We start from the raw sequence: 13,219 nt of genomic DNA, 5'->3' as shown, positions 1-13,219 counted from the left end.
GGGCATTTCAAGGACGTTGTGGAATCAGAGTATATATATTATGTAAGCTCAGTAAATACGGAATAGTCTCTAATCGATGCAAAAATGTTTTATACCGCCAAAATTGAGGTATTGTCTTGACACATCGAATATATCTCCCCAGTTCCCAGGTTGTGTGAACCAGTGTGGGGATCTAAACGCAACATAATAATGGATAATTTTTTCACAAGCTCTGATTTGGTTCCAAAGCTTCTCAAGGACAACAGCTTAATACTCATAGGAACCGCGAGGAAGAATAAACCACAGATTCCAAAAAAGATGATGTTAATAAAGCCTGAAAAAAGTTCTATATTGGCTTTTCAAGAGACATGTACTCTAGTGTAGTGTAAAACAAAATGTATTCCTAATGTACTTTCTAACATGCATAGAGGTGATATCATAGACAGAGCAACTGGGAAGACCGATACGATCATTGATTATAAGTCAACTAAAGGTGGCGTAGACACCCTAGATAAATTATGCGCTTATTACGCGACGTTGATCGATGGTGATTTTTTATGGCGCACTAAATATAGCAGCCATTAAGTCATATGTGATATATAAAACAAATGTACAGTCAAAACAACCCAGAAGAGTGTTCTTAGAAAATCAGGGCAACCAGCAATCATAAATATGAGAATTGGGTAAATTTACAAAATTTCTGTCACTGCAAATGAGGCTCCCTCCGCCAGATTCTGAATATATCCGATGTTGTTATTGTTCGAGTAAAAAAAGAAGGAAGAAAAGTGCTATAAATGAAAAAAAATTGTGTGTTTGGAACACGTAACGCCAGTATACAAAGAATTGTGCTAGCCCTTAATATTCATATTAACCCGTGCCTAAATCATAATATATGTCCCATTCAAATAACATGAGATTTTTGCCCTTTTTTGAAGTTAATTATTTTCTACTGAAACAAATGTAGCTAAAATATTTAAACAGCTATTTTTGTAGGAAATTTAACGCTCTACAAAAAAGATTTGTATGTTTTTTTGATAGAATTTACCATTTAAAAGTTATCAACGATAAAATTATTAAATTAATTTTTTTTTTAAATTTCCACTATAATTTTTATTTATATCAAACTAAATACGCACAGATAAGTGATAAAATAAATACGCACAGATAAGTGATAAAATAAATACATACAAAATTTGGATCAAAAATAAAGTATATTATTGCTTATAAATAAGCGTATTAAAATTTTTTTTCTTTTTTTTTTTTTTAAATTTATTGTCGCATCAACTACAAAGTTTATTAGCGACATGTCAATTATAGTTTGTGATATAATTTAGTTGTCGTGATTTACATCCAAATACTTTATTTATGTATGTACTTTATTTAAATTTAATTAAATTATAAGAGAAATTACACGTGGTAGGGCAACCTTTATAATACAATACACAGGTTATTGTGGTATGAGTGGCACCATAACCACTCAGCATTGATTCATATGAGTCAGGTAAACCACTTAGGAGTAACATTCCTATTTCACTATCATCAATAGCAACTTTGATGTCTGATAGTTGATGTACAAGTGAGAGCATGCCACTTACATATTCGTTCATAGAAGGAAAATCTTCATATCTGGTTCTATATAACTTTCGTTTCAAAAAAAGTTGTCTACTTAGTCCAGCACTTTGAAAAGCTTTTTCAAGGTTATTCCATGCATCCTTAGAGGAATTAACACTACGGATATGGCTAACACATACTGGTTTTACAGATAGACTTATTTTGGCTAATGCTCTTTGGTCTTTATCTCGGTCATTGTCTTCGCCTTGAACACACTTCCATAAACCATAATCGATAAGTACCATTTTCATTTGAAACTTCCAGTTATCATAATATTTATGGCCTTCCAATTTCTCTACGCCAGGAACTCCAGCAGGATCCATATACACTGTATTTGGCAATGTCATAGAGGTATCCATGTCATCCGGCATTTTTGTATTGAAAATAAATACTTTATTACCTTTCAATATATGGAAAAAAAACTTTTATTGGAAAGAGAAACACTCTGGGCCCATAACCTGTATTGAAATCGTAGACTAATTTTAACATAAAAATTTCAAGTCAGTAATTAGGATTGTTCTAGTTTGTGCTTTTACAATGTAAGAGTGACGTTTAAGGAATCCTTATTTTGGATTCTACTACAATAGTAATTTTCTAAAAATTTGTTTGATTCCGTTTAATATAATTATGTATGATGAATAAAGAAAATGATAATGAATAAGAACGGTCTCTGAGACTGATGTTAGCTTGTATGTTACAATCAAACCTGTTAGTTGCACAAGGTTAAACAGAATTTCAGATATTAGAGCAACAAACAAATGATATATGACATAAAACAGGGAGGAACGAGATAAAAAGAAAACCAAGGTAAATAGATTACGTAGTGGTGATGGAAGACCTGAGAGAGAGAGGGATTCAGGACTGGAAAACGAAAGCAAAAAATAGGAAAGAGTGGAAGGGATTCACTTCCATGCTATGGGCCTAAAAAGCCTGCGTGTATCACCTATATTATATAAATATTATGTAACACATATTTTTTATTATGTTGACTATAATTTTATAATTCAACCTCGAATTGATGTTGAGAACTTTTGAAATATTTACGTCATAATAGCAAAAGTTTATTCAATTGTTTTTCTTCTTCTATTCTTCTTTAATTACACCACCGAATAAGGTGGTATTATATTGTACCTCAGTGGAAATGCGGTATTTGCCACGATATCCCCTGTTTCGTTTCATCGATAAGGCCGCTTATTTATTACCAGTAGCTTAAGACCAAGGCTCGAAATAATCTGGAACCACTGTCATAACCACCATAACCAGTATGGATAATATACTATTGGTATCGCAGGTGACCAGAAGTATTATAGAATTATATTTTGTCAATCCTGGTTTCTGTATTCTTATGTGTTTGTCATCAATTGCTTCTGTACAATTGAGTATATTCCAGGACTCGTTGAAACTACATGTTATTTCCTTCCATTTCTCTGCGGAGGGTATCATGCCATATAACAAAAGATATCTAAAAAAAAATTGAACGGTAAGTGTAGATCCAAGATATGACAACCTAGTTGTAAAATAATAAATTTCATAAAAGCAATAGACAATAGGGTCTCCATTATTTCAAATTGGATTCTGTTCCACAAATAAACGCCTCTCAAATTTTTAGGTTATGATCTAAAAAAAATATCAGACCCAAACTAGCCCTTAATATTCATATTAACCCGTGCCTAAATCATGATATATTTCCCATTCAAATAACATGAGATTTTTGCCCTTTTTTGAAGTTAATTATTTTCTACTGAAACAAATGTAGCTAAAATATTTAAACAGCTATTTTTGTAGGAAATTTAACGCTCTACAAAAAAGATTTGTATGTTTTTTTTTTGATAGAATTTACCATTTAAAAGTTATCAACGATAAAATTATTAAATTCATTGTTTTTTTTAATTTCCACTATATTTATATCAAACTAAATACGCACAGATAAGTGATAAAATAAATACATACAAAATTTGGATCAAAAATAAAGTAAATTATTGTATTGTACTTTTTAAATTTCTACAATTTTTGTCAAACATTTTTTAGTTGCAGTAGAATATTTGTCTATGAATTCATTTATAGCTTGAATCAAAAATTGTTTTTGATCTTCTTGAGTAGTTAATCTATTGATATAATCTTGTGTTAATTGAAGATCTCTTTTGGTTAGATCGTTTATTACTTGCAGATCATTGATAATTGCCAGACCATTTAAATAATTATTATTTCTAATTCACGTATACTAATATCAAATCTATAAAAAAATTTTAACGAATTCGACATAATAAAAAAATCAATATCCTCCTTTTTTGAATTTAGAACTTCACTATCCGTATTACCCTTTAAACGAATCGAATTCTAAATCTTCACAATTTTTTAACGCTATAACCATTTTTAATGTTAGCTGATACGTTGGGATAAAAAATGCAAGTGCAGCTGTTTCAGAATTTAAGTACCATAAGAGATTTTTAAATTTTTATAAAGCAGCGTCCGTAATTTTTTCATCAATTGTTCTGTATTGATAAACGACTTTTAAAAATTGTAAACCTAAATTTTAGGATAATGCTGCACGAGGCACCGCAAATCAAAAAAGCACATAGATAAACACTATAAATAAACAAATAAATTTCTTTTGATATATTAATGCTTCTAAAAGTTCTTGATTTTAGGTCTCTTCTGTTAAAAAATTGTGAAGATTAAGAATTCGATTTCTTCAAACGGTATTTTATTAACCTTCCGTAGCTAACACGGTGTCTGTGAGACCGACGCACACTGGAACGACTAATGGGTAAAACGCGACATTGACAAAAAACAAAAATTTTTTTTTCATTAATTTTTGTATTAACTCGTTCTTAAATCCTTACAGAATATTTACTCGATATAAAATTTGAAAAAGTATCAATTAACTAATATTTTTTGAGGAAAAAATACAAACGGGGATAATACCCCAACCGAAAAAAAGTAAATTTAAATTTTCATAGAATGGTGTTACCCATGTTCCTTTCTACTCAATTCACTTTTAGACCCTATTTGAACATAAAAAAAAAATCATCGCCTCGAAAATATTTTTAGGAAAAAAATAATTATGGGTTGTTTCGATAAAATCTCACTTGTAATTTTTCTGTCAAGGTTTGGCGAAAATCGACTCGTTGAATTGTTTTTTTAGGTTTTCTACTTGAATTATTCGAAGAGATTAGCTGCCACAACCTGCAACTTTGGGCACAATAACAAATACAGAAAGCGGTGTTTGGCTGTTTGTAAATAGAGAGGTGGTAAACAACATATTGTAAAAAAATGTGTATTTGTACAAAATAAAACATATTTATCTCTATCTGTTTTCTTTGTAGGAGCACACTTCACATTACAAATTGCTAAAAAAAATAAATAAAAAAGTAACTTTGTTTACAAATTATTTTTAAAATTCCATGTTTTTCCCTTATTCCTGGGCTTGTCGTTTAATACAGTGAAATTTGTTTGTGTTAGTAGCGTAGCACTTAGAAAGCAATATCCGAAAAATCGGTATTTAGTTCCAGTGTCCTAAAAAAATTTCCGATTATTCCCAAAGAAATCGCGAACGCGCTTGGCCATCATTAATTGCTGATTTTCTAGGACTAGTGGACGAGTATATAATCTTAGACTCGGACTCAGTATCAAAATTACAACGGAGGTGAATTGTTGTAGTGTGTGTTATTAAGTATTCGGTCTCTGAGACGGATGTTAGTTGTGGTGTAACTTTTGTGGTAAGTTACGTTTTGTTTTATTTTGTAAGAATTGTACTAATTACCAATTGTTTTTAGAGATTTCCGTAAATATGACTTCTTTAACTTATGAGGAAGAACAAAGACGACTACAACGTATGTTTGATGAAGTTGAAACGGACGTAGACGTAGCAGAAGATAGCGATTCAAGTTTGGGGGAAGATAATATTGAGATTCAAGAAGAAAATTCCGACAGTGAACAAGACATAACAGATAACGGACTAAATGGAAGTGGAAGCTGTGAACAGAGAAGAGAAACTCGTATACCTTACATTATGGGAAAAGATGGAACCAAGTGGAAAAAACATTGTCACCGATATCCCAATGTAAAAACTCGACGCCATAATATCGTAACCCAGTTACCGGGAGTAAAGGGTGAAGCAAAGAATAAAAAAACACCAATCGAAATCTGGAGTTTATTTATTACAGATGCAATGTTACAAATTATTTTTCTTTACACCAACAACTATATCGTGGCAAAAAATTATTCAGAAACATATAGAACAGCAAAAACGACAGATATCGATGAACTGAAAGCATTTTTGGGGCTATTATATCTTGGTGGTGTAATGAAAAGCAATTTTCAAAATGCTGCTGATTTATTCATATCAGACGGTATGGGTTTAGAAATGTTTAGGTTAACCATGTCCTTAGAGAAGTTTAAATTTTTGCTTCGAAACATTCGTTTGGACGATAAAGAAACAAGACCTGCAAGAGAAGAATATGATACATTGGCAGCGATTAGAGAGTTCTTTCAAAATTTTAACAATAACCTACCAAAATTCTTCTCCCTTTCCAAGTATACAACAATCCATGAAATGTTATGGGGCGTTCAGAGCAGGATGTGAGTTTCGAGTACATATACCATGTAAACTCAACAAATATGGCCTAAAAGTGTATGCATTAGTAGATGAAAAAATGTTCTATACTGCGAAAATGGAAATATATGTTGGTCAACATCCAGAGGAGCCATTTTATGTAGACACATCAAGTATTTCCCTAAACCACGAAAAAACGTATTTCTTCTGTCAACTATGCATCTTGACGACTCTGATGTTTGTGTTTTTAATTATAAACTTTTTAAAAATAGTATGTTTTTTTTCTACCACAATTTGTTTGTTATTTTAATCTTATTAAAAATCGTGTAACAAACACAATTTTTCCATTTTTTCTTTTTAACCACCTTACCCTAAAGTATAACATTTATATATATAACAAGAAATATTTTTTCCACTTGTTGGTTAGGTTTTTTTTAGTCGGTTTCAGAGGCGGATATTAGCTTTCTTGTTAAAATTAATCATGTTAGCTACGGAAGGTTAATACAGATAGTGAAGTTGTAAATTTAAAAAAGAAGTATATTGATTTTTTTTACTAATTCGAATTTGTTAAATTTTTTCGATAGATTTCTTATAAACTAATGTTGATACGTGGGTTAAAATGTTTATTTTTTAAATGGTCTGGCCATTGTTAAAATAATCTTCGAGTAATAAACAATCTAACCGAAAGAGATCTTCAATTAACACAAGATTATATCAATAGATTAATTACTCAAAATCAAAAACAATTTTTTATTTAAGTTATATTTTTGAACAGAAAAGACGATCAAGAACATTTAGAAGCATAATTAAACAAATACCTAATAGGTTTTTTTTCAGCTATCTATCTAGTTCATAAATATAATCGTTATAGACTCAAATGACATGAAGTTCTCTCAGGTTGCTCACAGATGGCGTTAGATTACAAAAAAAAAATAAATTTAAATCGTGACTACGTTTAGCTTTTTGTTTAATTGCCTTGAATTAAAAAATTTTAAAAAAGAAAATTATGTAACACTCAAATTTATGCAGAAATACGAAATATACGGAGTTACTACATAATTTTATTGCAAAAAAAGCAATAGTAAATAAAAAATAGGAAAATGATGAATTTAACTATAAATACAACTTTATCATTGATTAACTTTTAAAGGGTAAATTTTATCGAAAAAAACAATCAGATATTATTTGTAGAGCGTTAAATTTCTTACAAGAAATAACTATTCAACTAACTACAACTGTTTCATTGAAAAAAAAATTAATACAAAAAAGAGGCAAAAATCTCATGTTATTTAAATGGAAAATGTATCATGATTTAGACACGGATTAATGAGGATATTAAAGGCTGATTTGGAACTGATATTTTTTTTAAGTCATAATCTAAAAATTTGAACAGAACAAAATCCATTTTGGGAAATAACGGACACCCTAATAGACAATTAACAACAATAGAGGGAAGTAGCCGATTATCGGATAACCGCCTAAATTCGGATACCTAAGTTCTGACTTTAGTAAGTGCTGCAGCCCAGCGGCGATCATGTTAACTTGAAGCCCTCGCTTCCAAAATCTCACACTGCAGTAGCCGATGTGTTTCTATTGCTTCTGTTGTTGAGAGAATTTTGGGAAAGTTTTTGTTGGTTAACAGTTTTTGCAGAGTGGTTTTGTTTTGTATACTATCACTACCAAACTTTTATAATATGTAACATTTAGAGAAAGAGTGTTAGTTTCAAACTAGGCTTAGTTTATCCTATTCTAGTTGGCATTTTTGAGGTGTTCATTTCGTGCACATGGCGGCTCCTAATGTCGGATAGCTTGAGGTCGCTAATATCAGATATCTGGTATTAGGATCAACCTTGACAGATTTTTCATATTATTTTCAGATGCCAATCATAGAAAGGAAGAGGAAGAAATGGGATGTTGAATCAGAGAAAAGAGCTGATACAGCTGTTAGAGAGAATCAGTGGGGTTTTTAAAGGCATCTAAGACAAAAAATTAAAAAATGCTCCGAAAAGGTTGTAGAACTGTGTAAAATACCTTTGGGTCGAAGGTGTGTATTGGGAGCTGAATTGGAAGAAGAGTTAGTTTTGTATTGTAAGAAAATAAACGAAAGATTCTCTGGGGTTAAGGCACGCGATATTAAGCAGTTGACTGTCCAACTTGTTGTAAAAAATAGCTTTACATACCCTAGAGACATCCTACTCTATCCATGCAGAAACCTCAATCCATAGCTTTAGCAAAAGCTAGGGTTTTCTAGGGAAAACTTTACTCGTTTCTATAACTTGTTAGAGCCTGAACTGAGAAGAATTCAAATGAGACCACAATGTCGAGGAGACAGGAATCATCGCAATATGCTACAAGTCTGGATGAATTCAAGCTCATATTTTTACTTAGTAGCAGTAGCAGTATTTCATTGTCAAACCGACCCCAGAGGATCCCACTGTTTTAGTTTTAGATGGTCATGAAGCCCATGTAAGAAATATTGATGTAATTTTAAAGGCCAGAGAAAATGGAGTTATCATTGTTTGCCTCCCTCCCCACATATCAAACAAACTCCAGCTAATGGACGTGGCATTTATAAGCCGATTTCAAGACTCTTAATTCATTCCTATTGTAGATAACGAGGATGAAACGAAGCCCACATCCATGGATAGGTGTACTAATCTAGAAAGCCAAACATTTACCGTTGCAGTTTATAGCCTCATAACATCTTCAACTTCGCAGGCCTCGACCTCTTCAGACCCACATCCCTCAATTACGTCTCCTAAAACTCATGTTGAAGGAGGCAAATCTTCAAAGACAGTTGTTTCACCTTTCGTTTTCAAGCCTCTGCCAAAGTTTCCAGGAAAATTCTTTCATATAAGAAAAATTTGGAAAACCAAATCAAGAAGTCGAAGGAAATAGATAAAAAATTCCTTGACAAAAATAAACAAAAGATATAAAAAATGGCTATAAATATGGTTAAGGGGTTAGATATTCCAAAGAGAGAGTCTATGAAGAAGCCCGATGAATCTAGAAAGAAGTCAAGTTGTAGCAACTGTTATTCAAGCAAGGAAAAAGGGCCAAAGTTAAAGCTCCTTCAAAATGTGTGTGTGATTCATCTGACGAGGACGACATGGATGTCCCTTATGTATCGACGGATGATGAAAACATCGCGGATGAAGAATGTGTATACTGCTTTCAACTATACAAAAATGATACAGGTGGAGAGCAATGAATAATATGCAACTTTGTTTTGGATGTCACGAGAAAGGTTGGAAAACTTTCACGGTTGACTTATGCAGCCAGAAGTAGACTATTTAAAAATCAGCCAAAAGAAAAGACAATTTTGTATGATCCAATAAGCCAAAAAATATTCGTGTTGATTTATGACAGTTTACTATTTTTTGTTTGTTTTATTTGTTTTGTCATTTTATACTGTTCTTTTTAATATTAGATTTAATCATTAAATTTATAATAAAATATTTTTATTTTGTTTTTAACCCATATTTGCACCTTATTTCTCTATCCGATATTGGGAGCACTTATCATCCGATATTAGGAACCTATTTTTCAAAAGAGGGAAAGTGCCAGCTTTTGTGAAAAAAATCAAGAAATGTAGTAAATTTAGTTTAATCATTCTGAACGTCTCAGATATTGTAAACAGTATTAGAAAGTATAACTTTAGACTATTTGAATATAAAAAAAACATGAAGCCTACCGAGTGGCATAAAAAAACAAAAGCTATCCGATATTTGGGTACTTTCCCTTAATAATTGAAAGTCTTATATTCCAAAGTGAAGAGAGAAACACTTGAAACGACGAGATGCCTTGTGTCGATAATCTTGAGAGACGTGTATTGTACAAAAACAGAATCATCAACAAGTTCACAAGCAAAACTAGATGTAGCTATGACGAAAAATGCGTCTATACAACCCTTAGAGAAACTTAGTATAAACCCAAAGTGACCATTACCTCTCTAATATTTGCCATAAGTATTGCTATTACATTTCCTAATATGAGACAAGCTAAGGCACACTTAGATGGGTCTTCTGCCTCTTTTACCAACAACTGCTACTCTTAAATAGGTACAAAATTTGATTAGTAATAGGCCTTTTAACCATCTAAGACGCTATACCTCATAAGTGTTCGCTTAATGACGTCAAAAGGTTCAAATTCTGCCTGGATGGCTTTTCAAAGAGCACAACGGGTCTATTAGATAGCCTATGTGCTCAACGGTCCCACAATAAAATGTGTCCTCTATCAAAATAGCTACAACGAAAGAACAAATGCAATGTATAACTTTTCCAAACTTCCAACTAATGAAATGAGGTACTTAAAAATCAATGTAGGGTTCTTATTGATAATAGCAAAGGATTTAGAAGTGACCAGTGGTAAGCTGTTAGGTAAGATATTCTTTTCCTGCGAAGGACACAACTTCATCACATATGACTTCTTCATAATCAGTGATAGATTCTCCAGGACAAATCACCCACAATAAAACTTGACAAGAAAAGGGTAATAACCCTGAACAAAACAACGATTATCAATATCTTCTCCAAAAATTGTAATATTTCAAGTATTGTAAGGTACTCGCCCTAAAAAAAAATAGAGTAAAATAACGTTTTTACTTACCTAAGTATAGTGTCTTTCTTCAGTTCCTACACATTCTCTCAACGTGCTTTATCATTCTGTAGATAGAGTGAAAATATTCATTTTCAATTAATCTCTAAGATACCACAAATATTCCAGCCTAAAATTTTTTCAATCTAGGGATGTCACCAGTCGTATTTTCGATAGCAATTGCTAAATCTTTAATGTTAAAAGACAAATTTATTTATAAGTATGTTGAAGCATTCCTACACATCCTACTCAAATTCGGACATATCTTATACGGAAACTTTTTTACGCCTTAATAACCATATATAAATTGTATTTATATCAATGTTAATTTTTGCATAATATTTTGATCAATTTTTGTTTAATAAAATCAAATATTTCATATATTCAAAAATTATAGTCACCAAGTAAAATTTTTTATATGCAAAGATATGTGTTTTCAGTTGAAATTAAAGATAATGTAGATCTGTACAATTTTTTTTTCTAGTGCTCTCACCCTTTTTATCATTCTAAATTTATAAGTTGCATTCACATTTATAATTTCTTCTCAAATTTGAATCTCAAAATCTTTTCGTAATTTGAAAATCACAAAATTTTACAATGCCTAAACAACTTATAATGAATAAAAATTGCAATTCAACTATTCTTTTAGTGTTAGAAATGTGCAAATAGTGATTTTTTTCAATTGAGTGAAGATACAGAATAAATAAACTTAAAAACCTTAGTCCCTTAAACAATATCACATCTAACTACCCAACGTCATAATACCAGAAAGATGTGTAGATTTATTTTTATAACAAATTCCAGTTACCTCATAATTAATAAAAATGAAAAATTGCGCGGAAAATTTCACGTAATTTTTTTATTGGAAACCGCGATGTATCCGTCCATTACTTCTTTGCTAGCTTCATTAAATGTCAGTTGCATCATATTCCGGACGTTTTCCATTAATTCTTCGACATTCTCTATCTTCATGTCAGTTGTGTCGATTGGAGGTAATGCCGTTACAATTACTTTGCCTAAAAATAGATTTTGGAACTATACAAGGTAATCCGGAAATATTTACATTTGTTTTCAACAGCATACGAATCTTGGGACCGATTTTTGCAATTTTTTAGCTGAGTTAAAATTAATTGGGTTTGGACTACTTTCATACTGAAGGCAATCCAATATCCAATAGCTAAGACCAAGAATTAAACCTGAAACTCCTTTTTGTGGATTTGAAGCGGGCATATGATTCAATAAGGAGAAAACATTAAATATTAAATTTGGTCAAAAAGACACTGAATAACACCGAGAATGAAGTAGCTATCCAAGGAAGCCTATCGGGAAAGTTTTAAACAAAAAGAGGTTTAAAGCAAGGAGACCCACTATCAACAGTGCTGTTTAACCTTGTATTATGATTTACAATAACGAAACACAAATTCTTGCCTACGCAGATGATGTGGTACTTATAAGTAGAACGAGAAAGATTCTAGAAAACATGTTTCTACCCTTTGAAAAGAAAACAAAAGAATATGAACTGCGCATTAATGAACAAAACACCAAATATATGGTGATGGAAGGGATCTGAATAGCTGCAAACAATTGGAAGTGACGACAGAGCAAAACAAGGAGTATATATGTGATAAAGTACAGGAGTTCGAATATCTGGGAGTGACAGTGACACACGAAGGAGGTGAAACCGGGACTATTAAGATCAAAAGATATTTCAAGAGCCGCCAATTTACACATTTACAAGACAGATATACAAATAACGGTGCTGTATAGCAGCGAGTGCTGACACACAAGAAAACAAAATAAACATATGGGAGAGAAAGGTAATAAGAAGGATTTTCGGAGGAGTGCGAGAGCAAAACGAGTGGAGAAGAAGAACGGACGCAGAGATCAAAGTACTGTATGGTTAAGCTGAGATGGTATATGTGGTCAGAGCAAAAAAGACTCCGTTGGATGGGGCATATAGCCAGAATGGACGGAGACAGTTGGGTGAAAAGATTCTTGTTAAGGGGAGAAGGAGCGAAAAGGAAAAGTGGGCATTCACGGAAAAAGTGGATAAATGAATGTAGAGAAGATTTAGAAAGAATATGAATAGAGAACTGGCATGAAGCAGCCGTGAACGAAAATAGATGGAGGAAAGCAGTAGAGCGTCTTCAAGTCTTGTGCCTATAAGACCTGTTAAGCTGTATATATATATATATATATATATATATATATATATATATATATATATATATATATATATATATATGTATGTGTTGCCGTGTTTACCAATATAAAGTTATCAGGTAAGTATTCACAAAAACGTCTTCTGATAGACTAGCTATCTTCTAATTTGATAATAATGGCAACTTTCTGGATTTTGGTTAACTGAGAAGACAAGAACAAACTGCAGAACAAGTATTAAGAAGAAAACTTGCAATAATACAAACATAAACTGATACGACAAAGAATGTGAAGAATCCAGAAAACAAAAAAAAACAT

At 31.8% G+C, this 13,219-nt stretch overlaps 1 protein-coding gene across 4 annotated transcripts in view; it reads right to left on the bottom strand.

Moving 5' to 3' along the window:
* Positions 1-1,221: 1,221 nt before the first annotated feature.
* The window catches only part of LOC130442200 (1-acyl-sn-glycerol-3-phosphate acyltransferase alpha), an 89,669-nt gene continuing 77,671 nt past the window's right edge, over positions 1,222-13,219 (bottom strand). The window contains exons 5-9 of one of the 4 annotated variants that reach the window (XM_056776328.1): positions 11,550-11,757; positions 10,754-10,930; positions 10,257-10,390; positions 10,094-10,192; positions 1,222-3,052 (exon numbers count right to left, since the gene is read on the bottom strand). In XM_056776328.1, coding sequence (XP_056632306.1) covers positions 11,588-11,757 — 170 coding nt within the window. In that variant the 3' untranslated portion in view covers positions 1,222-3,052; positions 10,094-10,192; positions 10,257-10,390; positions 10,754-10,930; positions 11,550-11,587. Of the gene's footprint in view, positions 3,053-10,093; positions 10,193-10,256; positions 10,391-10,753; positions 11,758-13,219 lie in introns of all 4 variants that reach the window. The other 3 variants (XM_056776326.1, XM_056776327.1, XM_056776325.1) reach the window with 3 other exon arrangements.

Source organism: Diorhabda sublineata, chromosome 3 (genome assembly GCF_026230105.1).
Source record: "Diorhabda sublineata isolate icDioSubl1.1 chromosome 3, icDioSubl1.1, whole genome shotgun sequence".
NCBI lineage: Eukaryota > Metazoa > Arthropoda > Insecta > Coleoptera > Chrysomelidae > Diorhabda > Diorhabda sublineata.
Note: the sequence above shows the minus strand (reverse complement) of the source record. Positions and strands in the feature narration are given on the sequence as shown.